This window comes from Thalia democratica, chromosome 2 (genome assembly GCF_965202585.1).
Source record: "Thalia democratica chromosome 2, ktThaDemo2.hap1.1, whole genome shotgun sequence".
In the NCBI taxonomy this organism is placed as follows: Eukaryota; Metazoa; Chordata; class Thaliacea; order Salpida; family Salpidae; genus Thalia; species Thalia democratica.
Genome location: NC_139166.1, coordinates 52,646,537 through 52,673,560, shown reverse-complemented (window position 1 = coordinate 52,673,560; position 27,024 = coordinate 52,646,537). Strand labels below are relative to the sequence as shown.

General features: G+C 27.7%; 9 protein-coding genes and 1 pseudogene across 9 annotated transcripts; 5 read left to right on the top strand and 5 right to left on the bottom strand.

Moving 5' to 3' along the window:
- Positions 1-1,385: 1,385 nt before the first annotated feature.
- Positions 1,386-6,888, bottom strand: LOC145828694 (heme A synthase COX15-like; annotated as a pseudogene).
- Positions 6,889-7,471: 583 nt separating this feature from the next.
- LOC145828693 (late histone H1-like) lies at positions 7,472-7,987 on the top strand. Its single transcript, XM_082936449.1, has one exon. The coding sequence runs from the start codon at positions 7,472-7,474 to the stop codon at positions 7,985-7,987; it is 516 nt and encodes a 171-aa protein (XP_082792575.1).
- Positions 7,988-14,993: 7,006 nt separating this feature from the next.
- LOC145829515 (histone H2B 7-like) lies at positions 14,994-15,359 on the top strand. The gene has a single exon (XM_082937338.1). The coding sequence runs from the start codon at positions 15,003-15,005 to the stop codon at positions 15,357-15,359; it is 357 nt and encodes a 118-aa protein (XP_082793464.1). The 5' UTR covers positions 14,994-15,002.
- Positions 15,360-15,779: 420 nt separating this feature from the next.
- Positions 15,780-16,154, top strand: LOC145829514 (histone H2A-like). The gene has a single exon (XM_082937336.1). The coding sequence runs from the start codon at positions 15,780-15,782 to the stop codon at positions 16,152-16,154; it is 375 nt and encodes a 124-aa protein (XP_082793462.1).
- Positions 16,155-16,850: 696 nt separating this feature from the next.
- Positions 16,851-17,162, top strand: LOC145828692 (histone H4). Its single transcript, XM_082936448.1, has one exon. It carries the CDS (start codon positions 16,851-16,853, stop codon positions 17,160-17,162), a length of 312 nt encoding a protein of 103 aa, XP_082792574.1.
- Positions 17,163-17,796: 634 nt separating this feature from the next.
- Positions 17,797-18,207, top strand: LOC145829513 (histone H3-like). Its single transcript, XM_082937335.1, has one exon. It carries the CDS (start codon positions 17,797-17,799, stop codon positions 18,205-18,207), a length of 411 nt encoding a protein of 136 aa, XP_082793461.1.
- A 4,605-nt stretch (positions 18,208-22,812) lies between these two features.
- Positions 22,813-23,223, bottom strand: LOC145828845 (histone H3-like). Its single transcript, XM_082936593.1, has one exon. The coding sequence runs from the start codon at positions 23,221-23,223 to the stop codon at positions 22,813-22,815; it is 411 nt and encodes a 136-aa protein (XP_082792719.1).
- A 634-nt stretch (positions 23,224-23,857) lies between these two features.
- On the bottom strand, positions 23,858-24,169 carry LOC145828851 (histone H4). Its single transcript, XM_082936598.1, has one exon. The coding sequence runs from the start codon at positions 24,167-24,169 to the stop codon at positions 23,858-23,860; it is 312 nt and encodes a 103-aa protein (XP_082792724.1).
- A 696-nt stretch (positions 24,170-24,865) lies between these two features.
- LOC145828847 (histone H2A-like) lies at positions 24,866-25,240 on the bottom strand. The gene has a single exon (XM_082936594.1). The coding sequence runs from the start codon at positions 25,238-25,240 to the stop codon at positions 24,866-24,868; it is 375 nt and encodes a 124-aa protein (XP_082792720.1).
- A 420-nt stretch (positions 25,241-25,660) lies between these two features.
- On the bottom strand, positions 25,661-26,017 carry LOC145828849 (histone H2B 7-like). The gene has a single exon (XM_082936596.1). The coding sequence runs from the start codon at positions 26,015-26,017 to the stop codon at positions 25,661-25,663; it is 357 nt and encodes a 118-aa protein (XP_082792722.1).
- Between the last annotated feature and the right edge of the window lie 1,007 nt (positions 26,018-27,024).

The following is a 27,024-nucleotide window of genomic DNA, read 5'->3' as shown; positions in this document are numbered from 1 at the left end:
TTACTTTTATAATTTAAGCTTAAATATAAAAACCAATGTTAAATTTTGTAAAAAAAAAGTTTTTACCATTCCTGTGTCCTTGTAGAAAAAAACGTTTAACATAAATATAAAGTTGCAAGACCAACTTATGCTTGTGAGATACGAACTAAAATCTGATAAAAATTTTAAACAGCATTTACTTTTATGTTTTAATTTTTATCTAACAATATAAGCGCAGTGTTTACATACTAATTAAATCACAACGATTTAAATTAAAACATCATTGAAGGATTTTATATCAATTTTAAAGTTAATAAATATATTGGGGCACACTCTCAAAATGCAATTGAAGTTAAAACTTAATTAAAACGAAGTTTAAGTAAAACAGGCTAAAACTTAAACTATTAACATTATAAAATATCATTAAAACATAACCGTTTGCCTTAATTAGAATGCCTACAGGCTAAAGTCAGTATTACAACGTATAAATTATTATTGTGGTCATTGGAATCACTTAAGTACAACAAGTACATTGTTTATTGTTGTAACGTTTATTGGTTTTGGATAATCAGCCGTAAACGAAGTTGTACGACATATGTACAATTTAGTTCAGGAACAATGGTTCAAGAACATTTGTTTAAGACGATTTATTCAAGAACATCGGTTCTGGAAAAAGTTAAAGACTTTGACTCAAAATAAATAGTTAAGTTAAATTCAATGTAAGTTAACTACATATAAACAAAACAGAAAAATTTAAAATATTTTATTAGTTAGCTCATTTCAAATATTTTCTAGTACGCTATTTAATAACACATAAAAAATATAAAACGAATACATAAAACAATACAATATCTTTTTATTGTCAAAATAGAGATGGTGAATAGTTTTAAGAAATACAAAACAAAGAAAACCATAACATTTTAGTACAGGGATCGGTTATTTGCGGCCTTAGCTAAATATATACATTTTTTTTAATGTAGCAAAAACTTACAATTAGGCTCTATATTTAACAACTATTGAACATTAGCAGTCTATTAGGTATTTAATTCATCAGAATTTTCGTTCAAAACAGCACTTTTATGTTGATATTAAAATAACCGCGGCCAGCAGAAGACTTTTCTTTCTCATAGTGCGGCCTGCGACTTATAAAAGGGTGCCGACCCCTGTACTAATGTCATATTATTAAAAATATTATATCTAATTGCTTACCTATCAATGTGTAGTGTATTCTCCCTTAATTGTATAACCTTATTTACAGCGAAATATATTTTGAGAGAATTTAAATCAAATTAAAAATGCTCAAAATTCTAAAAATTAACTAATAGTAATAATTTTTCTTAGTTGTTAACAAAGCGCAATAAAATTAAGCGTAGAAAATAGTAAAAGGCTTCTCCTAAAACAACAACAATTATCATAGCGTTCAACGTTAATAAATAAAATTAGAAACAATTAAAATAGTTTAAGAATTTTCTTATTATTACTTTTATAAAATTATAATTAGAACAAAGTTACAACTCGGGGGAATCCCTACTTGGGAAACCTGCAAAGTTCGTGTGAGAACCATAGCGCGAATGATAATAGCGCCAGACTGCCGCTCTGATGCATGGCAGCTGTCGGGTTGGAACGTATGTGAGCAAAGTTGTTATTCCCAGTGCTACCTGTAAAATATATTTACATTTAATTGTTTGTAATTTAAATTAAGGCCATAGGGTGGGTAAACCATGTTTTTTACAAGTTAATCTAATTTTATAGAATTTTTTCTAAGCTTGAAGATGCTTTTTATCGTTTTATAAAATTCGAATTATTTTTTGAGATATGATCAGTCAAAGTCGGGCCGCATTATAGGTTCCCTACGGGAAGGGAAAACTAAAACATCGAAAAAAGACTATTTCATTTAAAATCTATCTCCTCCTACATTTTTCAAGCAATTTTCTTCAAACTTTCACAGTCTTTATACAATAACAAAAAATAATTACTTTACAATTTAAAAAATTTTATGTAAAAATATATTTTTTTGAAAAACAAAACTTTTTTTTTTAATTTTTTTGATAAACTTTTTTTTTTTTAAATTACTAAAATTCTAAAGTAACGTTTTTTCCTTTTATTATAAGGAATGTTTCCTGAAAATTTGAAGAATATTGCTTGAAAAATGAAGGAGGAGACAGATTTTTAGTGAATTTTAAAATTTCCGAGAAAATTAACCCCGAAAAATTTGTGGTCCATACGTTTACATTGGAAAATTTTTACAAAACTTTAAATTTCTCAAAAGTTAAATGATATTTTTTAATTCTATAAAAATTGGCTTGTAGTTTGTACTTAAAGCTTTCATATAAAAGCCAAAGTTAATTTTTGTAAAAAATAATGCTGGACCCCCCCTATGGCCTTAACTGTGCTGTTACTATTATTAATATCATTAAGATACGGGTCAGCAGATTTTCACAAGAATCGGGCGGATTTTAAATTATCCTCAATAACAAAACTTAATTCTCGTACAATACATAATATTCTCGTACAAATCATAACCCTTAGAAAAACATAAAATATGAAACTTAATACACATATATACATATAAAACAAACTAGCCTGCAATACAGCCATGTCAGCCATGAATTTTGAAGCGAGTAAGCTTCTTGCCGGCAGTCCAGCGGTTTTGTGAGCTTTGTAACACACGTACATCACTGCTGCTAATGTTGAATGGCCCTGTAGTTTGTATGTAAGTTATTGTATGTAAGTTACGAACAGAAGTTGTAGACTGAAAATAGTTTATAGTTGAAATAAATCTTACTTAGTGGTTATTAAAACAATTAGCAAAAATTAAATAAAAAAGAACTAACTAAAGTTTTGCTCAAACTTATACAGCATAAAACGTTTCGTTCTAAACTTATCGACTGTTTTCTCAAAAAGTAAATAAATGATAACCCATAACCATAATCTTACCATATTTGGCTGTATACCATAAAAACATGGGTAAAATCAAAAGAGACATGAGATTTTTTATATAAAAAAAAGTTTGTGTATATACACAAAAGTGTACGATAAAAAACTTAAAATAACAAAAATATTAATATACCGCAACATAACGCTGTTCTAAGCTGTATTTTTTTACAAAATTTTAGTGAAAATACCAACCAACAGCCGGTGATCGAACTGCACTGTTGTGGGATTTTCAAATACATTCTCGTACTTGGGTTCGATGTAATCCGATACCAGGTCGTACGGAACCCACTTGTCCGCCATCTTCGGGTAAGTGTTGTAAGTCAGTCCCGCGTCCAACCCCGCCACGAACGCTCCTGTGAATATTAGATAAAAACATAAATTTTGTAATTAAGTTTTATATACCCCATGCCTGTGCAAGATTTTTAACAAATTTATTTAGCATTAGCACTTACTTAATTTTTTTTACATTTGATTATTACGTCATTTTATATCTTGAAACTTTAAACTTAAGTATGATTTTATTTCAATTTGTATTCATTCCAATTCAGTAAGAAACTATTTCTGATGAGCCTTACTACGAATGTACTAAAATAAATTTAAAGAAAATGAAATGTATTCTGTTATACATCTTAAAAAAGTTATGCACCGGAAAAAAGCAATAAATACAAGATAATAAAAACAATTTTACTTAGAAATTGGTTATAAAATAGCATTATCAAAAACGTTTTTTAATATAAAAGAGTTGACATAATACAGTGTTAAACGAAAAAATTATAATTTTTCAAAATAAAAAAAATTTTAGTTAAAAAAATTATTCACACACTTTAAATAAAATGACATCAAAATAGTTCAAGAAACGTAACTTATTTTTTTAAATCCTATACTACAAGAAATGAGTGCTAAAGTTTAAGGATATTTCTCGTTGATAATTCATTTTAAACTTTTGTTTTGAATTTAGTGATTTATATATATGTTGAACGACATAAAAACAGCGCTCAAAATTTTTGGTCCAAAGACCCAGTGCACAAAAAAAAATTTCAATTATCGAGTCATCGCACCACTTTGATACCTTTTAGTGCCTTATCCAAGATAGTATATAATTATTGATACTATATAATAAAGTATTAGATAGTTTAAGCTTTTACTTACTAAGTTTTTACACTATTAATTAACAACTAAAAGTTAACTAATGTTTATTAAAATATCTTTATTTTTATCTACAGTACCATAGTGGGCCCATAACTGGAAATTAAAAAAAAAATCTGGAATATCTTTTTCAAAATTTGTAGGTAGAAAGCCTTTTTCTTGATTCTAGCGCATTTAATGTTTCAAGTTAAACTAAAATGTTCCATCTATAACAATAGTTATGTGAGTTGGTGCAAAGCGATTTGAAGACTTTTTTCTTAGTTCAAGCTTTGATGTCCTTAAAAGTAAGAATCAACGCTAAAATAAAAAATTACTAAAAAATTATTTAACATCAAAGTATTTTATTACTTTTTTCAGATTCTGAAAACGATACTTAAAAGAATTGTTAAATAAAAAAACATTGCAAATGTAAAAATTTTCTTTTGTTAAAACAAAAAAATAAAAATAAAGGTTATTTTTATAAATATTTTTGTCAATATTCTAGTAAAGTTTTTAAATAACAAAAATTCCGGTTTAGGTCAGTTATGTATATATTTTTAATATCCTTAGATTTAGTAGATGAGATTAAAACTAAAAAAAAAAAGACCATCCACCTACCCAGAATTATTATAATAACAAGGAATAGTACAAAAACAAAACCCTATCGAACCTATTTGTGATTTTTTTATTAAATAAATTTAGTAGAAAAAGTTGTTTTTTATTATTATAACTTTATTTTAGTATCTACTAAACATAAACAAGCTGTTAAATAATGAAACTGATAAAATTATGAGTTTAATTTGCCTTATTTTTTAATAAAAAAAAAGTTATTTATAATACAATAAAATGTATGGAGCAAAAACACTTCGTAAGAGCTACTACTTAAAGTCCGAAAGCTTTTGCTGCACAACGAATTTTTTTATTTAGATTGTAAAGTTCAACAAATACAACCTTTAACTACATTAAAATTAAGTATTGAAAAACAAAATATCGACAATACATTGCATTTTAACTGAAGTAGAAAATACATCGTTACATGCTTTTCAACTACTATTGTGTATAACTAAGCTCTATAATGTAATATTAACATTTTACATATTGACATTACAAATAAATACTGTTTAGACAAGAAATTGGTAAAATTAAGTTAACTAGACTTTTTAAGCATAAGTAAATAAATTAAAACTTAAGATGGTGACAAGATATTACAATAACTATATACTTACAAGTTTCAAAATGATACAAACGTAAGTAATAACAAGCTATAAAAAGGTTTGAACTAAATATAAATATCAGAATTTAGTTTTGTACTTATTTAAAAGGAATAAAATTATAGTATTAACAAATTGAAATTTCAGAACAATTACACTAAGATAGGATATACTTACGTAATTAAAAGACAGTTTTTAAAGTAAGCTAAATAAAAAATAATAACATTGATTTAAATTAAAAAGAATAAAACTATAACCCTTTATACAAGTTAGTATTGTAAACAATTTTTTGTTTACCAATTTTAGGCTTATAGGTATTTCTAAAGAGATTCTAAAACACTTATTGATATATGTTACGTCCTTTAGTAAAAATTTGTTGTCATTATAATGTTTAGTTAAGTAAATTATTTCCAATTTCCGAAGGACTTTTGATAGGTTTATTATCTCTTTTGGCCATCCAGTTCAAAGGGCTTTTGATACATCCTAACCCTTCTAAGATGAAATCTCTGAGAAGACAATTAGATATTATATACTAAACTACCCGGAATACTCCAAACATTATAATGACAACAAATTTACAATTTTTACTAAAGGACGTAACATACATCATTTAAGTGTTTTAGAATCTCTTTAACCTATAAGCCTAAGCTTTGTAACGAAAAGTGTATCGAAAATTTTTACTTCAATAAAAATGCAATGTATTTGTCGATGATTTTTTTAAAATTTTTTACCCCAAAAAGTTTAATATTTTTAAAGATGTGCAAAAATTTATTTTTGATCAAAACTTATTTCCAATTTCCAACTAAAAGCGATTTGGGCCTTAGCTTAAAAATATATTAGAAATTAGCTATTTAGATATTGCAACTTTTTTTAAGTAATTAAACTTGTATCAAGTCATAGTGTCATTGACTGACCAATAAAAAAAGTTGTTGATTATATTTTTATTTATTCTAAGTATTAACAAATTTATTTAAAACATTTGAATATTAGAAAAAATCACGGACATTGTTTATTTTTAGTTGATTTTACAATATATTGTAAGGCTTAAAAGTCTAATAAAAACACTTAAAAGCAATAAAAGTACATAAAAACTTTTTTGAAACTGTTATATTATATTTACTTGTTTAATAATTTTTTAAATGAACTGTATCTAAGCCGCTAAAAAAATTTTTGAAACATACAAGTTTATAAAAAAAACAAAGTTAATAAAATAGTAATCTTTTTGATTAAATAATTAGCTTGAACTAAAGTATATATAAAAATATACTTTTTTAATAAACAATATGTTAATAAAAGTTGTTCATTATTTCTAAAACTGTAAAAGAAATTTTCAATCGTAATTAACTCATTTTAAAACTGTTTTTTTTTAAGTTAAACATATAACTACAAAATATTATCATTGCGACTTTAAAAATAATTAAAAATATGTTATTTATACTTTTCAAGTTAAACATATAACTATAAAATATTTTCTAAAAATATAAATAATTTTATTACACAAATTTATTTTATTTCATATAACTTTAAACCAGTTTTTGAAGTTATAAAAATAAACGGAAAGTAGTTTAGAAGATTAGTTATTTCATATATTATACATACGATAGTGATTTAAAGCCAAAACAGGTATTTTGATCATTATTTAAGATTTTAAAATCCACAGTTTAAAAAAGTTAAAACAAATTTTCAAGCAGTTTTAGCACAAGTTTAAATTTAGTGAGTTTAAGTTTGTTGTTCTGTTGACCATTTAAACTTTAAAATATTTTCTATTAAAACGTCCTATGGCTAGAAAATGTATTAATAATCAATTTTATAACAAACAAAACAGTTTAAAAAAGGACAATCTTATAGAATTATCTTCTAAAAAAGTTATTAGTATAAAATTTTTTGTTGATAGTTTTTACAAAGGGTACACATTTTTCCGAGTGATTTAAAGTCATAGAACAAAAAGTTATTAGAATAAAATTTTATACATAGCATAGTAAGGTATTTTTCTTTTGTGTTTAAAACCACTTTTAATACCTAATAAATTCAAACAATTTTCATAAACACTTTAAAATAGGTTAAGTTAAAAGTTGTGTTTTTGATCTACAATTTTTGAAGGTTTGATACATACCACGTGGTGGCGCATAAATATTTTTATCGACAACGTCCGTAACGCTAAAAATTTGTGTACAATTTAATAGAAATATCTAAGTAGTCATATCAGTCAAACTAGCAAGATGGTAGACACAAAGAAATCTCCTCCAGCTAAACCTGAACACCCAACCTACAAGGTGATGATCATCGCAGCTGTCACTGAGTTGAAGTCTCGCAAGGGAGCTTCAGCCCAAGCCATGGCTAAGCACGTTGAAGCCAACAACAAAGTTAAAGATGGCTTCAAAACCCACTTCAAAGTTGCATTGAAGAAACTTGTTGCCGACGGAACCGTCGTCAGAATGAGTGGAGCTGGTGCATCTGGTTCTTTCAAACTTGCAAAGGTGGAGGCACCTAAGAAGTCGGCAAAGAAAGCAGCACCAAAGAAGGCATCACCCAAAAAGAAGGTAGCAGCTAAAAAGCCTGCGAAGAAAGCAGCAGTCAAAAAAACAGCTGCAAAGAAGCCAGTCAAAAAAGCAGCAAAGAAACCAGCTGCTAAAAAGGCTGCACCAAAAAAGAAGGTAGCAAAGAAGGCCCCTGCCAAAGCCAAGAAGGTTGTCAAGAAACCAGCAGCCAAGAAAGCCGCACCAAAGAAAAAATAAGTTAGTTATTTACTAACAGGCATTTTTTAATGCCACTTTACAATATATATCCTTTTTATTAATTATGGACCCATATGCTCTTTCAAACTAGGCTTATATATAGCATACTTAAGATACCGGGTTAGAAAAACAGACTTTATGTGTTTGTTTGTTAACAAGCACACCATTAACCTAGCTAAACAAAAAAAAACAAATACATTTTTTTAATTATATGTTTTTGAATAGTAAAACTAACTTTAACTGTGAAGATATACTATTATAATTGCTTATTATGCTTAAATAGACAAAATAAAATTACTACTTTATTTTTCAAACTAGATAATTTAAATTACTACCGACCTTAGATAGATATAAAAATAACAAAGCTTGAAATTGTAAACCATTCTACATTGAGTATAAGAACTGTAAATATGAATTTTTCTAAAAAGTTGCTAACAAAACTATATAAACCAATATATTTAGTTTTTAACCTTTTTTAATAATGTTTTTTGGACATCTTTTAACCAAAAAGGATAAAAGCATATAAATATGGTATAATTCCAAAACGAATATAAGTGTAACAAGCCAAACTTCATATTGAAAATCAACAATTTAAGAGCAGTTTAAGCTCAACTGTTAATGAGTAACACAGAGTAAACGACGAGTAACTTATAAGTTTTTGAAATATCCCGCTCAAAGTGATTGAAAAAGTTTTTTACGCATTTTGTATTGTGTAAAATGAAAACATTTTAGCAGTATTTACTTTTTTCTATTTTAAGCATTTTAAACAGAAAAAGAAAAATCAGTTTTATTAGTAATTTTGAAGTTGTAATATTATGACTTATATACCACTTTAGTAGAAAATACATTTTGAATAAATGATAACTATGTTATTTTAATTTTTAAATCATACAAAACCAATGATTGATAATCGCTTAAAGTTTTGCATACTTATTAATTTTTAGTTTTATTTCCAAAACTTAGAATTTGTAAACGTTGAGACTAGAATTCTTTTACAAACCTACTGAATTTTTAAACAAGTTCATTGAATTTTTTTAGTACAAAACATTAAAACGTTTAAGAGAGTATTTTAAAAATTGTAATATTAACGTATTGTTCGTTAAATGATTGAAAAGGTTATGAAAAACAAGGAAGAGCGCTTTTATCTCTCTTTATTATGAGTAATATGTAGCATATAAGTGCTCATTCGAAAGAAAATTACAAAAACGAGATAAGCTCACGTTTACTCAAAATTTTTGCCGCCTTTTTATCAAATGTGATGTACTAGATAAGAAATTACAACTGTAATATTTGACGATTTTAGTTTTTGTATGTATTTAATGGGAACAAGTGTAAAGTACTTGAATGCTTAAATTATAACATTTTATACTGAAAAAGTTATTTCTCTTAAATTTAGAAAAACTAGTAGAATTTTAGAAAGTTTTGAAAGTTTTAGTTATTCATAATTTTATTTTTAGTTTGCACTCCGTTTAACACTTTCATGTTTCTTGGCGTTTTTTTTTCAGATTTTAAAGTCATAAGTTCTTAATTAGAATTATTAACAATCAAACAACTGTAAAATTTTAGACGATTACGACAAAACTCTACTTAGGTCATTTTATGTTACTTGATTCATAAAAATATTTAAATTAAATCTAAAAACTCTAATAACCTATTTATAAAATTAACTTGGTAAGAAACTATACCTTTAAGCTTTGCGGACGGTCTTAATAAAGTAAATTTCGTAAAAATTAAACAGTACTTATGTTTTTAGGTTAAAATGGATAATATTAAAGACCTAGATAACTAGTTAACTATTCTTCATAACATGTGCTTTGATTCTTAAATACTTTCAACTTGATTTTTATTCGTTTTTAGTTATTTAAAAAAAGTGAAAGAGTATTATACTAGTACTTAACAATAAACTAAAAATATTAAAACTTGTTTTGTACAGTTTATACTTAAATAACTGAAACAAAAGTATGCTGAACGTTAATTGAGATCTTAATTAAATATTTACACTAGTTTTACAAAATCGGTAGCTTAATGGTTCTACTAACTCATATCTTGTTTTTAAGTAAATATAAAGCATAAAACTTTAATAAATTGAGATAATAAGTTCTAGTAGATCTAAAGCAGGGATGTGTAAATTACTGCTTCCGAGCCCGATACAACCATACAAAAATAATGTCTTGCCCGTTAGCTGTTTAATTTAAAAAGTTCTTAAGCAAAAAAAAAAACTCAGCTTTTAATTATAAAATACTTAAAAAACTGCTCTTAATATAAATTTTAGTTCATTACGTAGTAGTGCTTACTAAATGAATATTTCATTGCGATTTACATTTATAAGTTCTCTTTTATATGTGCAAACTTAGCGGCCAACATAAGATTTTTTCTTGTAAATCTGGCGCATCCGTAGTCTAAAAGTCATAAAAACTTCCGTATTAATTATACTACAAGTATGTACTTGTAATTTATTAAAATGTCTTTTTAGAAATATCAGTACATTTTAATAAACTAAAGAGTTGAAATACGCAGGAAATTTGATAACGTTTACGTTAATATCATAAAAGCTAATAATATTAACTGATTAATAATATTCTTCCAAGTCTTACATATCAGCTAGGCAAATAGAGAATTTATAAGGTTACTTGTATTTTTTACAAAATGTTTAACTTATTATTCATTTAATTAGTAATGCTTACAGTACCTCAAGTACAAATTGTTACGAAAAAAAATATTGATAAGGTAAGTATAAAAGAAAAAGTTATTTTAGCTGACTACAATTTTGCGTGTTAATGCATTGAAAAATCTAGAAAAGTTGAAGTTATGAAAAAGATCTAATATTTTTTAGCTCATCTCGCTATACATTTACAAAAGTTTGTATATTCATTAAAGTGAACAAATTACTTACATCAAGTTTATTTCTTTTCACTTGCCTAAAGCTTCAAAGTTTTTTTTTTTAATATCGATGAACGTAGATGAGTATTAGAAATAAGTAATCATATTTTGTTTGTTATGTTATATATAAATTAGAATATACAAATTGTTATATAAAGTTTTGTATTAAACATAAGTTAAAGATTTATTTCAGTATTCTAGTTTTAACTTTGTACTAAACAATTTAACAAAATAAAAAGTTTAAGTTGATATGTTTGAACTTACCTAGAAATGAATAAATAATGAATTTTCAATAATGAAAACAAAAAATACTTTCAAAACTAATTAAATCTGTTACTATAAGATTTTTTTATTTAAAATAAAACTATTTCTTTTTTGTTTATTGTAAAATATTTCTTACTTAACAAATTTTGTATTTGATCTAAAAAGGAACAAAACTTTTGAATTAAAGCTATTTCTAATAAGAAAAGAAACATTTTTGTAACAAATAACTATAAGAAATTTACAATTGAGATATTTTTTATATCTTAATAATAATAAAAAATCACAGTTAAAATATTACATTCAAAATCTTACTATAGGTAACTAATAGATAAATTTAAATTTTCATTATTACGAATACTCTTTTGATCATGCGTGTTCATTACTTAAAAATACAATTGTTTTTGATCAGAAAATAAAACCACAACTAGCTACTTGTTCAGCACTTACAAACCAAAAATATTTTTTGGGTTTGCTTGAAATAAAAAGTTTTGCTTTTGCTATGTAAAAAATTATAACTTTTAAAATGTTCAAAAATAAAATAACTTGTCAGTTACAAGATTGGTTTATTGAATATACAAATAAACTGTCGTAAAAGTATAACAGATAAGTTAGATTTAAAGAAATATGTTAATCTAATACTAAAATATTCTTAGTGTCTAACAATTAAGGTAACGCGTTTAGTTAATGATGATAGATAAATAAGCTTAAAACCTAAGTTTACTGTATTAAAACTAAAAATCAAAAATTTATGTAAACAATTTTTAAAATATAAAAACCATTTAATAAAAACATCATAGTTTTAAAAGTGAACTAAAAAATTAAAAAGCCTCAAGTTACTTTTGTTATTATTAAAAAAAAAAGAATTCTTCTGACGGTTATATTTTTTATTATTTAAATATCAAAGTAATGATATCTTTATGTGTTTTTTCTAATGCAGCTTAGTGAATATTTAAATTCAAACTAAGCTGTTTTTATGAAAGAACATCTAAGTTTTAAATTACAGTCACATAAAAAACATTTTATAGTATATTTCAGGCTAAACTAAAATTTAAATTAAAACAAATACCTTTTATCGCATTACCAATAAATTTTGATAAATTAAAAGATGTAAATTCAGACTGAATATTAAAAATATTTATATTAGTATCTTTAAAAACTATCAGCCTTACTGATGTACAAGATTTTACTTTCATATTACTTAGCCAAACATTGAATTTATAAGAAATATTTTGTTTTTCACATAAATTATATTTTTTACTAGTAATGCTTACAGTACGTCTAGTAGCTTTAAAAGAGTAACGATATAAAGATAGAAAGGTAAAAATAATTAAATTTTTTTTAGCTGACTTAAGTTTTGAATACTTTTGCGTGCTACTGCATAAAAAGTTTAGAAAGGTCCAAGAACTGAAGTTATTAGAAAAGTATAATAGAGCTTAACTTCTATCGCATTACGTTGATAAAAGTATCATTCATTAGAGTGAATGAATTGCTAAAACCATATTTACTTCAATTTACTGGTCTCATGTTTTAAAGTTAGTTAAAAACTATCGATGAATATAGCAAATAACCAGTTAGATTTATTTGTTATGTTTTATATAAAGTAGACTAAACAAAATACTATTTAAATTTTTATACTAAATATAAGTTGAACATTTTATTTTTTGACTTTTTGATTTTGTCGATGCTTCTTAAAAAATTAAGAAATTAATAATTTATAATTTCTATTCACGATATTAAAAAAAGTTTCCGAAACTAACAAAGTCTGTTACTAAGCTCAATTTTAAATTTATTATCTAATTTTTTGATTTATTTATCATCTAAAATCTCTCACTTAAAAGAAATTGTAGTTAATCTAAAAATGAACAAAAACTTTTAAATTAAAATTACTATTAATGAAAAATAAAAATTCTGCTAAATAACTTAACAAAACTACGAACAAGAACTATTAAAACCTATTAAACTATTATAGAAATATATTATAGTACTACAACCAGTTATAAACAAATTAATTTCAATTATTCTCTATCAAAGAACATAGTTTATTATACTTATTATTTTATACATTAAATATCCTGTTGTTTTTGATCAGGAAACGTAAGGCTTATAAACTATAATGACGCTTTGATTTGCCCAAAAAGATTTTTGATATGTAAAAAACCTAAAAGTAGTAAATTAACCAATTTGTCAGTTGTAAAGTTGTTTTACTAAAAAGTGTAAAAAAAAACTGTTATTACAAATTAACTAGATTCAAAGTAATATGTTAATTTTAGATTTTAATAACTAAGGGCACATGTTTAGTAAATAATAATAAATAAAATGTTCTATAATTAAGCAACGTAGAATTATGTAAATAATAGTTATTTTCAAATAAAAATATCTTTAAATGTAAACATCAAATTGTTCTAATATCAAATAAATTTTTTAAGACTAAAAAATTAACAAATTTAAAGTAAGCTAAACTTTTTTTATCCTTTAAATAAAGTTTTTAATTGTTCTGTTTATTTTTAAATTATATAATTTATTAAAGTGCTAAAGTAGTACATATGTATATATTTTTTTTTTTAAAGAAACTTAGTGACTACTTGTATTTAAACTAAGCTGAATTTAAAAATGTAAATTACAATTACGTAATAAAAGAATTATAGACTTAGTTTTAGGCTAATTGACACATTATTTTAAATTTTATTTAAAAAAAGTTTACTCTATTAAAATTCTAGCAGATTTCAATAGAATTTTTATTGATAAAGCGTGTAATGTATTAAGTAACGCAGAAACGTAAAAACTTTAATGTATCTAAAATAAAAAAATTTAAATTTGTTTATTTTGATAAATTCATCACTCTATAAAAACTAATTGTTAAAATGAGAGTATATATTTTAAAAATCATTAAAATTTACATAGCAGTTTAACTTTATTTAGATAACACTTACTTATATAAAAAATAAAAGAATGAAAAACTTCAACACATCGAAGTACATTTTAATTATTAGTTAATATTTTTTTTGAATCTGTGTATAGAATTAAAGCTAAATAGTACTTAAAACATCAACAAAGATTTATAAAAAACGTTAACCTACCGGTATAAAAGTTTAAAATGATAATAAAAGTTTTCACACATACGTGGGTCGTTGTGTTGCAATATAAACATTCACGAAAAGATGAGAAAACAAGTGAGTTAATTTCCTTCGTAGTTTTGCTGCCTTTTTCTGGAGTTAACTTATTAACTTTACTGCCTAACTTAGTAGCATTCTGAAACTATACTCTTTGAAAGAAGATAATTATACGTTTTATACTATAATAAAAATTAAACCAATTTAATATAGTTTTTAAAGTATATACATATATACACAAATCTTCTAATGTTTTTTATAACTACTGACAAAATCTATCTTATTCTAGTCTAGGTTACTGAAGAAAACAAAACACTTTTTTCAACTACAAAATATTTTTTTAGAAGTTTAAGTCCCGTATTTATTGCTTAATAAAGACGAAAGTAAACATAAGAAAAGAACGTTTTTTTCGTTAAAATTACATAAATGCTGTATGATATTAGTATAATGAACAAATAGTAAATATAGTTGATAATTTTAAAAATCGATTTTTTTTTGTTTATTTCACTTAAAGTATTCTTCAACTAAGCTTAATTAAGTTTTAGTTTAGTAAATACTTTTTAATTTGTTTGCTTTTTTTTAAAGTTTTGTTGTTTTAAGCATCAAAACGAGATAACGTAAAGGTAAAAAAAATCTGTGATAAGAAAAAAAAAAACGAGAGAACACAAATTTCCACTAGTAGGCGTTGTAGTTATTCATCAGCCGAAGTTCGTAACTATGTAATATTAAACGAAACTTATATACATATATATCTATTCACAATGGCAGCATCCAAAGGTAGCAAGAAGGCAGTAAAAAACGTCCCAGCTGACGGCAAGAAGAAGCGCAGGGCTCGTCGCAAGGAAAGCTTCAGCATCTATGTGTACAAAGTGCTCAAGCAAGTACACCCCGATACTGGAATCTCCAGCAAGGCCATGAGCATCATGAACTCTTTCGTCAACGACATCTTCGAGCGCATTGCCGCTGAAGCTTCACGTTTGGCTCACTACAACAAGCGTTCAACCATCAGCAGTCGCGAAATTCAAACTGCTGTTCGTCTGTTGTTGCCCGGTGAGTTGGCTAAACACGCCGTGTCTGAAGGAACCAAAGCAGTCACCAAGTACACCAGCTCAAAATAAATGGTTTAATCGAAACCAGGCTCTTTTAAGAGCCACCGAATTTGTCGAACATAAAAAAGTGCTATAAATACATTTAAATTGGAACATTTCTTAGATGTATCATAAAAATATTTAGTAAGTATGGTATTGTCTGTGAAGTAATCTCGAATTGAAATTGAGTTATTTTTCAGACATCTTAAAAAAAATACTTATATACCTTCTTATTTAAATATATTTTGTCAAATTGTGCATTATCAATATTATTTTCTTAATTTTTACGCAGTGAACTAATCAAAAATACTAGCCGAGGTAAAATTATTAGAAGTTAACAAAAATAAATTTGACCACTTGTGGGCGATATATCAATTACATTAGCTGAGGTTCGTAACGATTAGTACAAATAAACAGATTTTCTGAAAAATCATCATTCATCAAAGCATCATGTCAGGACGTGGAAAGGGAGCAAAAACCAAATCTAAGCCGAAGAGCCGTTCATCGCGCGCTGGACTTCAGTTTCCAGTCGGTCGTATTCATCGTCTGCTGAGAAACGGTAACTACAGCGAACGTGTTGGTGCCGGAGCACCAGTCTACCTGGCAGCAGTATTGGAATACTTAAGCGCTGAAGTGCTCGAGTTGGCCGGAAATGCTGCTCGTGACAACAAGAAGTCTCGTATCATTCCCCGTCACCTTCAGCTTGCTATCCGCAACGACGAAGAGTTGAACAAACTGTTGGGAGGAGTTACCATCGCTCAAGGAGGTGTGTTGCCTAACATACAATCTGTCCTCTTGCCAAAGAAGACCGCAAAGAAAGCCTAAATAAGCCTAAAACACCTGGTCCTTTTAAGGGCCACTTAAAAAAAAATAAATATATTGCAACAAATAACCAAATCAATGTGTTGTAGTGATGATGTAATTCAACTTCAACAGAGTATACAATCAAAATTACCAACTATTCAAGCTATCGTTTAACTAAGTTTGTATTAGTGAGCAGTTTTTAGTTTAACTGTTACTAGTACGTCAAAGCAAAATAAAATTTCAAAAAACCAAAGTTTATTTGGTTTATATTTTTAAGTGAAGTAAAAAGCAGCGAACACAATCTAGAGCTTGATAATTGGAATTGTTAATTAGTTTTTCATTGAATTTATTTCGTTAAACTTGTGTAACGAATTCATGGTACGGTTTAAAATGAAAGTATTTATCAAGTAAAAAATCATAATACAAATTATCACAAAATATGATAAAAACTATTAGTTTTTTTACTATGAGAAGTACTTACTAATGTAAATTAAAAGCTCTTGAAGTTATGAGGAAAATAAAAAGCACCTGCGCAAATTTGTAGCGATTAATTTTAAACCTATGAACGGCTTATTGCTCATTTTAACTCAAAAATTTCTCTCGTGTCTTAAGTAGATGAAACACTAGGTGACTCATTTATGTTTCTACGCGGTTCGTAACGATTGCTACTCAGTATAAAATTCGTCGTTTGAGCATTAGAATCATTCATTCATCAACATGTCTGGTCGTGGTAAAGGAGGAAAAGGTTTGGGAAAAGGAGGCGCCAAACGTCATCGCAAAGTTCTTCGTGATAACATCCAGGGTATCACCAAGCCCGCCATTCGTCGATTGGCTCGTCGAGGCGGTGTCAAGCGTATTTCAGGCTTGATCTACGAAGAAACTCGCGGAGTGCTGAAAGTATTCTTGGAAAACGTTGTTCGTGATGCAGTCACTTACACCGAGCATGCTAAGCGTAAAACTGTCACCGCTTTGGATGTAGTATACGCATTGAAGCGTCAAGGACGTACTTTGTACGGATTCGGAGGTTAATTAAATCGAAACACCTCGGCTCTTTTAAGAGCCACCCAAAATGATATAACTCAACTTATCTATTATTTACTATATGAAGTTATTACGCAATAGAAATATTAAGTATTTTTTCTATACTTGATTAATACAGAATGTGTTACAAACTGATAAATTAATGTTGTTTTTAATTCAACATTCAGTTTAACTACATTCTATTGCAAAAAATAACAAGTTTTTAAAAATAACAAGACCTAACAATATTTATTTTCTAATTGGCGAGCTTTAGAATTCAACTTATAAATCACATACAAAATGATTAATATAAAACTTGTAGTTTGTAGCATAGCTAAAATCAACTTAAACGAAAAGCAGTTTTTTTCAAGTTTTATTAACTATATTACTGTAAAAAAAATAATAACGAAGGTTAAGATACATTTTTCTTTAACATACAATTTAGAAAATCAATATAAAAATTATTATGCAAACATTTTTTAGCTTTAATGTTTTAAAATTTGAATTAACTTTTTTGAATGAAAATCCTGAAATATTTCAACGCGCCTTGCTGCCTCTAGTGTATACAGTTATTCGCCTAGGTTCGTACCCGTTAAAACTTGTATAAATAGACTAATTTTCACACTGCTTTACTCATTTCAACATGGCCCGTACAAAACAAACCGCCCGCAAATCTACTGGAGGAAAAGCTCCCCGCAAGCAACTTGCCACCAAGGCTGCACGAAAAAGTGCACCAGCAACTGGAGGTGTCAAGAAGCCTCATCGTTACCGCCCAGGTACCGTTGCTCTTCGTGAGATTCGTCGTTACCAGAAGTCCACTGAGCTTTTGATCCGCAAGCTGCCATTCCAACGTCTTGTGCGTGAAATCGCTCAAGATTTTAAGACTGACTTGCGTTTCCAAAGCAGTGCAGTCATGGCACTTCAAGAAGCTGCTGAAGCTTACTTGGTCGGACTTTTCGAAGACACCAACTTGTGTGCCATCCACTCAAAGAGGGTAACCATCATGCCCAAAGACATCCAACTTGCCCGTCGCATCCGTGGTGAACGTGCTTAAATTGTTCTTTAAGAACAGGCTCTTTTAAGAGCCACTTACTACCACAAAAAAATTATATATGCATGGCTATAGATTTCAGTTTAACAACTTACCTACCAAACTTATTATAATATTTCCTTAAAAAAACTTCAAAATCTACCATCTATTAATAAGAAATCGTTACTGTGGGTTAAAAATTATACTATAAAACTATTATCAGACCTTATACAAGCAATAAATTAGGTAATTTTTTAGTAAGTAAACAAGTTGTAAATATAATTATCTTAAATTAACAGCAAAATATATTAATAATGAAAAGTTTTACTTTACTCGAATGCAGAAATTGACTAACTTGCCTTTTTTAAATAAACTTTTTAATTTAAGTTTTGTTCTCTTAAATTACGTTTAATTTAATTTATAATTTTTTTTTGTATGTTTTTTAATTTGAATTCAGTCTAATTAAAGTTTTAAGTAACATAATTATTCTGCAAATGTGACTATTTTTAACCATTTATTTTAACTTAAAATAGCTCGTTATATTTCTGTAAGTATTAAATTGAAATATTAACAAATTAAGTTTATGCTTGTATTTTTTAAAACGCGCAAAATTTTTTAACAAGTGCACACTGTGCAATTTGAGCGGAAAGTTTTCAAACGGAAAATGCTCGATTATTTTCTCTTTAAATTCTCTCATTCTTATCAACAGCACTTAACGTTTTTTACGCGCAATTTTTATTTCATTTATTTTTTTTTTATCTTGATATAACATGATGAATTTTTTTAATGCATATATATTAATCGTTTAAGTATTTTCCAAACTAAAAAAAAACTACCAGACATTTTTTTAAGGATTTTTTCAAACTACAAAATAAACTACAATACTTTTTTTTTAACAGTTTTTTAAAGTAATTTTTTTGTTAAATACATTAAAAAAAAACAAGCATAAACTTTATTTGTTAATATTTCAATTTAATACTTACAGAAATATAACGAGTTAAAATAAATGGTGAAAAATAATCACATTTGCAGAATAATTATGTTACTTAAAACTTTAATTAGACTGAATTCAAATTAACAAACCTACAAAAAAAAAATTATAAATTAAATTAAACGTAATTTAAGAGAACAAAACTTGAATTAAAAAGTTTATTTAAAAAAGACAAGTTCATCAATTTCTGCATTCGAGTAAAGTAAAACTTTTTATTATTAAACTATTTTGCTGTTAATTAAAGATAATTATATTTACAACTTGTTTACTTAATAAATAATTGGAAACGGATCACTTTTGTACGAAGACACTTTGCACGAGGAGACACTTTTGCACGGCGACTTTTTTGCACGAGCGTCACTTTAGCACGAGGGGACACTTTTGCACGGCGTCACTTTTGCACGAGCGTCACTTTTGCACGGCGTCACTTTTGCACGAGCGTCACTTTTGCACGACGTTACATTTGCATGGCGACATTTTTGCAAAGCGTCACTTTTGCATGGCGTTATATTTTCACGGATATGCTTATGAACTGCAAAAGTTTTAAACAATCAGTCAACTTTGAACGGAACTTCACTTTTGCACGCTTCTAATTTTTTTTTTCTCAAATAAAAATTTAAACAATTATTTTTTTCTCAACTTAAATAATATTCGCTTTTAAACGCAAGTTTTTTTGAATGAATAAAATTTGGTAGTTTTTTAATGAAATTTAATGTAAAGTTTAGTGAATTTATTCTTGCAAAAATTTATTTTACAAACTAAGTTTCGGTCAAAGACCTCGTCAGTGCTTAAATAAAGTTCTTAAAATAAAGATTTTATTTGAAGTTTTAGGGAGAACAATATAATTACGTACCACAATTCATTAATTCATATTTAAAAGTAAACTTAATTTAGTAAGGCTTTAAAACACGAATCTTGAATATTATTTTTTACTTATGTTCTCTTGATGTTAAAATTAGCATTATATAGTTGTTAAATTGTAAAAAAAAAATTTAATTTATGAAGTGTAAAGGTATTTCGAATTTTACTTGATGTTTATTATTCAGTTTATTTTTTAATTTAGCATGAGAATAAAAAGTGCAATAAAGAAGTGCATTTTTAATGATTTTTTAATGAACTTGGACTATTTCATTGCTATAATGTTGCATGATCATGATAAACCAATGAGAGAGTAACATTTGGAATTTTGAACTTATGTTTAAAGAAAATATACCATATTAGTCTTTAATCGCTGCAACATTTCAATTATGAGAGTTGGAATAATTCTTTTTTTATCGGTCAGTTAAAATATAGAATAAACTCACAAACGAATTAGCTTCTTGCAAAAATTTTAAAGATTTTCGATTAAAGTTAAAACAATTTAAACAGAATTATATTCGTGTTAGTAAAATTAATAACTAATTTTTGTTAACCGTTGATTTAATTTTAAAAATTAACTTAGTTTATAGTTCAATTTTACTAGCATCACCTTTACTCTATTAATAATGAGTCATTATTCAATGTATTTAATGATTATTCATCTGGCCAGTCTATTGTTAATGTCCTTGGAGCGTTAGGTTTTTATTTTTGTTGTTAGTTAATGCATCTAAATATTTGACGTTGATCGTTCTACATCAAAGCGTAAATAAGTATAAGTTTGTGGTTAAGATTTACCTTTTAAGTTAACCTATGAGTTTTATATCAATTTATGTTTTTATCTATGTTTTAATAAATAAACTATTTGTGTTAAATTTTTCTTAAACGTGTCTTTCAGTTAAAGTGGTCTAGGTTTTGATGCCTAGGTCCATCATATGGACAATAAACTTGTAACCGTATAGTAAAGTATATAAAAAGACATAGTTTTTGATCAATATATTTAAGTTCAAAATAAACAAGAACAATTTACTTACAATTAAAATATTTTTTATCTTAGTTTCTAAATAAATTAAATTTTTTGTCCCTTGTATGAACCTTTTATAAAATTTTTATTTTATCTTTCCTTAGTTTGTTTTTAACATTAACTTTTACTGTTTAATTTCATTTTTTACCTTTCGTATAATTATGTTAAAAAATTTTAGTTTTCACCTTCTTTTTATGTTAAAAAATTGGTACTAGCTAAAAATTTTTACCAAAATGCAAAATTAATGTTCCGTGCGAAAAATTCATCATGCCAAAATATTGCTGTGCAAAAATTTTATCGTAAAAATGTAACGTTGTGCATAAGTATCGTTGTGCTACCGTAAAAAAAAATCGTCATGCAAAAATGACCCTGTGTGCAAAAGTGACGCCGTGCAAAAGTGACGCCGTGCAAAAGTGTCCCCTCGTGCTAAAGTGACGCTCGTGCAAAAAAGTCGCCGTGCAAAAGTGTCTCCTCGTGCAAAGTGTCTTCGTACAAAAGTGATCCGTTTCCAATTATTTATTAAGTAAACAAGTTGTAAATATAATTATCTTTAATTAACAGCAAAATAGTTTAATAATAAAAAGTTTTACTTTACTCGAATGCAGAAATTGATGAACTTGTCTTTTTTAAATAAACTTTTTAATTCAAGTTTTGTTCTCTTAAATTACGTTTAATTTAATTTATAATTTTTTTTTTGTAGGTTTGTTAATTTGAATTCAGTCTAATTAAAGTTTTAAGTAACATAATTATTCTGCAAATGTGATTATTTTTCACCATTTATTTTAACTCGTTATATTTCTGTAAGTATTAAATTGAAATATTAACAAATAAAGTTTATGCTTGTTTTTTTTTAATGTATTTAACAAAAAAATTACTTTAAAAAACTGTTAAAAAAAAAGTATTGTAGTTTATTTTGTAGTTTGAAAAAATCCTTAAAAAAATGTCTGGTAGTTTTTTTTTAGTTTGGAAAATACTTAAACGATTAATATATATGCATTAAAAAAATTCATCATGTTATATCAAGATAAAAAAAAAATAAATGAAATAAAAATTGCGCGTAAAAAACGTTAAGTGCTGTTGATAAGAATGAGAGAATTTAAAGAGAAAATAATCGAGCATTTTCCGTTTGAAAACTTTCCGCTCAAATTGCACAGTGTGCACTTGTTAAAAAATTTTGCGCGTTTTAAAAAATACAAGCATAAACTTAATTTGTTAATATTTCAATTTAATACTTACAGAAATATAACGAGCTATTTTAAGTTAAAATAAATGGTTAAAAATAGTCACATTTGCAGAATAATTATGTTACTTAAAACTTTAATTAGACTGAATTCAAATTAAAAAACATACAAAAAAAAATTATAAATTAAATTAAACGTAATTTAAGAGAACAAAACTTAAATTAAAAAGTTTATTTAAAAAAGGCAAGTTAGTCAATTTCTGCATTCGAGTAAAGTAAAACTTTTCATTATTAATATATTTTGCTGTTAATTTAAGATAATTATATTTACAACTTGTTTACTTACTAAAAAATTACCTAATTTATTGCTTGTATAAGGTCTGATAATAGTTTTATAGTATAATTTTTAACCCACAGTAACGATTTCTTATTAATAGATGGTAGATTTTGAAGTTTTTTTAAGGAAATATTATAATAAGTTTGGTAGGTAAGTTGTTAAACTGAAATCTATAGCCATGCATATATAATTTTTTTGTGGTAGTAAGTGGCTCTTAAAAGAGCCTGTTCTTAAAGAACAATTTAAGCACGTTCACCACGGATGCGACGGGCAAGTTGGATGTCTTTGGGCATGATGGTTACCCTCTTTGAGTGGATGGCACACAAGTTGGTGTCTTCGAAAAGTCCGACCAAGTAAGCTTCAGCAGCTTCTTGAAGTGCCATGACTGCACTGCTTTGGAAACGCAAGTCAGTCTTAAAATCTTGAGCGATTTCACGCACAAGACGTTGGAATGGCAGCTTGCGGATCAAAAGCTCAGTGGACTTCTGGTAACGACGAATCTCACGAAGAGCAACGGTACCTGGGCGGTAACGATGAGGCTTCTTGACACCTCCAGTTGCTGGTGCACTTTTTCGTGCAGCCTTGGTGGCAAGTTGCTTGCGGGGAGCTTTTCCTCCAGTAGATTTGCGGGCGGTTTGTTTTGTACGGGCCATGTTGAAATGAGTAAAGCAGTGTGAAAATTAGTCTATTTATACAAGTTTTAACGGGTACGAACCTAGGCGAATAACTGTATACACTAGAGGCAGCAAGGCGCGTTGAAATATTTCAGGATTTTCATTCAAAAAAGTTAATTCAAATTTTAAAACATTAAAGCTAAAAAATGTTTGCATAATAATTTTTATATTGATTTTCTAAATTGTATGTTAAAGAAAAATGTATCTTAACCTTCGTTATTATTTTTTTTACAGTAATATAGTTAATAAAACTTGAAAAAAACTGCTTTTCGTTTAAGTTGATTTTAGCTATGCTACAAACTACAAGTTTTATATTAATCATTTTGTATGTGATTTATAAGTTGAATTCTAAAGCTCGCCAATTAGAAAATAAATATTGTTAGGTCTTGTTATTTTTAAAAACTTGTTATTTTTTGCAATAGAATGTAGTTAAACTGAATGTTGAATTAAAAACAACATTAATTTATCAGTTTGTAACACATTCTGTATTAATCAAGTATAGAAAAAATACTTAATATTTCTATTGCGTAATAACTTCATATAGTAAATAATAGATAAGTTGAGTTATATCATTTTGGGTGGCTCTTAAAAGAGCCGAGGTGTTTCGATTTAATTAACCTCCGAATCCGTACAAAGTACGTCCTTGACGCTTCAATGCGTATACTACATCCAAAGCGGTGACAGTTTTACGCTTAGCATGCTCGGTGTAAGTGACTGCATCACGAACAACGTTTTCCAAGAATACTTTCAGCACTCCGCGAGTTTCTTCGTAGATCAAGCCTGAAATACGCTTGACACCGCCTCGACGAGCCAATCGACGAATGGCGGGCTTGGTGATACCCTGGATGTTATCACGAAGAACTTTGCGATGACGTTTGGCGCCTCCTTTTCCCAAACCTTTTCCTCCTTTACCACGACCAGACATGTTGATGAATGAATGATTCTAATGCTCAAACGACGAATTTTATACTGAGTAGCAATCGTTACGAACCGCGTAGAAACATAAATGAGTCACCTAGTGTTTCATCTACTTAAGACACGAGAGAAATTTTTGAGTTAAAATGAGCAATAAGCCGTTCATAGGTTTAAAATTAATCGCTACAAATTTGCGCAGGTGCTTTTTATTTTCCTCATAACTTCAAGAGCTTTTAATTTACATTAGTAAGTACTTCTCATAGTAAAAAAACTAATAGTTTTTATCATATTTTGTGATAATTTGTATTATGATTTTTTACTTGATAAATACTTTCATTTTAAACCGTACCATGAATTCGTTACACAAGTTTAACGAAATAAATTCAATGAAAAACTAATTAACAATTCCAATTATCAAGCTCTAGATTGTGTTCGCTGCTTTTTACTTCACTTAAAAATATAAACCAAATAAACTTTGGTTTTTTGAAATTTTATTTTGCTTTGACGTACTAGTAACAGTTAAACTAAAAACTGCTCACTAATACAAACTTAGTTAAACGATAGCTTGAATAGTTGGTAATTTTGATTGTATACTCTGTTGAAGTTGAATTACATCATCACTACAACACATTGATTTGGTTATTTGTTGCAATATATTTATTTTTTTTTAAGTGGCCCTTAAAAGGACCAGGTGTTTTAGGCTTATTTAGGCTTTCTTTGCGGTCTTCTTTGGCAAGAGGACAGATTGTATGTTAGGCAACACACCTCCTTGAGCGATGGTAACTCCTCCCAACAGTTTGTTCAACTCTTCGTCGTTGCGGATAGCAAGCTGAAGGTGACGGGGAATGATACGAGACTTCTTGTTGTCACGAGCAGCATTTCCGGCCAACTCGAGCACTTCAGCGCTTAAGTATTCCAATACTGCTGCCAGGTAGACTGGTGCTCCGGCACCAACACGTTCGCTGTAGTTACCGTTTCTCAGCAGACGATGAATACGACCGACTGGAAACTGAAGTCCAGCGCGCGATGAACGGCTCTTCGGCTTAGATTTGGTTTTTGCTCCCTTTCCACGTCCTGACATGATGCTTTGATGAATGATGATTTTTCAGAAAATCTGTTTATTTGTACTAATCGTTACGAACCTCAGCTAATGTAATTGATATATCGCCCACAAGTGGTCAAATTTATTTTTGTTAACTTCTAATAATTTTACCTCGGCTAGTATTTTTGATTAGTTCACTGCGTAAAAATTAAGAAAATAATATTGATAATGCACAATTTGACAAAATATATTTAAATAAGAAGGTATATAAGTATTTTTTTTAAGATGTCTGAAAAATAACTCAATTTCAATTCGAGATTACTTCACAGACAATACCATACTTACTAAATATTTTTATGATACATCTAAGAAATGTTCCAATTTAAATGTATTTATAGCACTTTTTTATGTTCGACAAATTCGGTGGCTCTTAAAAGAGCCTGGTTTCGATTAAACCATTTATTTTGAGCTGGTGTACTTGGTGACTGCTTTGGTTCCTTCAGACACGGCGTGTTTAGCCAACTCACCGGGCAACAACAGACGAACAGCAGTTTGAATTTCGCGACTGCTGATGGTTGAACGCTTGTTGTAGTGAGCCAAACGTGAAGCTTCAGCGGCAATGCGCTCGAAGATGTCGTTGACGAAAGAGTTCATGATGCTCATGGCCTTGCTGGAGATTCCAGTATCGGGGTGTACTTGCTTGAGCACTTTGTACACATAGATGCTGAAGCTTTCCTTGCGACGAGCCCTGCGCTTCTTCTTGCCGTCAGCTGGGACGTTTTTTACTGCCTTCTTGCTACCTTTGGATGCTGCCATTGTGAATAGATATATATGTATATAAGTTTCGTTTAATATTACATAGTTACGAACTTCGGCTGATGAATAACTACAACGCCTACTAGTGGAAATTTGTGTTCTCTCGTTTTTTTTTTTCTTATCACAGATTTTTTTTACCTTTACGTTATCTCGTTTTGATGCTTAAAACAACAAAACTTTAAAAAAAAGCAAACAAATTAAAAAGTATTTACTAAACTAAAACTTAATTAAGCTTAGTTGAAGAATACTTTAAGTGAAATAAACAAAAAAAAATCGATTTTTAAAATTATCAACTATATTTACTATTTGTTCATTATACTAATATCATACAGCATTTATGTAATTTTAACGAAAAAAACGTTCTTTTCTTATGTTTACTTTCGTCTTTATTAAGCATACGTCTTTTTTATACGGGACTTAAACTTCTAAAAAAATATTTTGTAGTTGAAAAAAGTGTTTTGTTTTCTTCAGTAACCTAGACTAGAATAAGATAGATTTTGTCAGTAGTTATAAAAAACATTAGAAGATTTGTGTATATATGTATATACCAGGGGCGTCGCGTGGGGTGTTGCACTGCCGCAACTGCACCACCTTGAAATTTTGTAAGAAAAAAAAAAGTATCTATAACGTTTTCGTTATTTTTTGAACGAAATCTCTTTTAAAACTTCAGTTTTGAAAACGACCATTTTGCCCACTTCACTGCCGCAAACTCTTAGCTGACTGCCGCAAATGAACTCAAAAAAGCAAAATTTCTTCAAGAATTACCGCAAAATCAATATATTGCGGTAAGTAAGCTAAGTTGAAAATTCCCTAAAACAGGACTGCTTAAGTATCATCTACAAGCTATTGAAAACATAAAATAAAAACAAAGCTAAGCTACTGCAAAGGATTAAACTTGAGTATATGTACCCACATGATTTTTTAAATTTAACAGATCACTTCTATTTAAAGATTTGCCATAAATTGTATATTTTGAAAAAAGATAAAAACCCTAAATCACCAAAGTC

Bases quoted from the DNA above. Each gene is read 5' to 3' on its own strand.
- LOC145828693 (XM_082936449.1), top strand. From the start codon at position 7,472: ATGGTAGACACAAAGAAATCTCCTCCAGCTAAACCTGAACACCCAACC.
- LOC145829515 (XM_082937338.1), top strand. From the start codon at position 15,003: ATGGCAGCATCCAAAGGTAGCAAGAAGGCAGTAAAAAACGTCCCAGCT.
- LOC145829514 (XM_082937336.1), top strand. From the start codon at position 15,780: ATGTCAGGACGTGGAAAGGGAGCAAAAACCAAATCTAAGCCGAAGAGC.
- LOC145828692 (XM_082936448.1), top strand. From the start codon at position 16,851: ATGTCTGGTCGTGGTAAAGGAGGAAAAGGTTTGGGAAAAGGAGGCGCC.
- LOC145829513 (XM_082937335.1), top strand. From the start codon at position 17,797: ATGGCCCGTACAAAACAAACCGCCCGCAAATCTACTGGAGGAAAAGCT.
- LOC145828845 (XM_082936593.1), bottom strand. From the start codon at position 23,223: ATGGCCCGTACAAAACAAACCGCCCGCAAATCTACTGGAGGAAAAGCT.
- LOC145828851 (XM_082936598.1), bottom strand. From the start codon at position 24,169: ATGTCTGGTCGTGGTAAAGGAGGAAAAGGTTTGGGAAAAGGAGGCGCC.
- LOC145828847 (XM_082936594.1), bottom strand. From the start codon at position 25,240: ATGTCAGGACGTGGAAAGGGAGCAAAAACCAAATCTAAGCCGAAGAGC.
- LOC145828849 (XM_082936596.1), bottom strand. From the start codon at position 26,017: ATGGCAGCATCCAAAGGTAGCAAGAAGGCAGTAAAAAACGTCCCAGCT.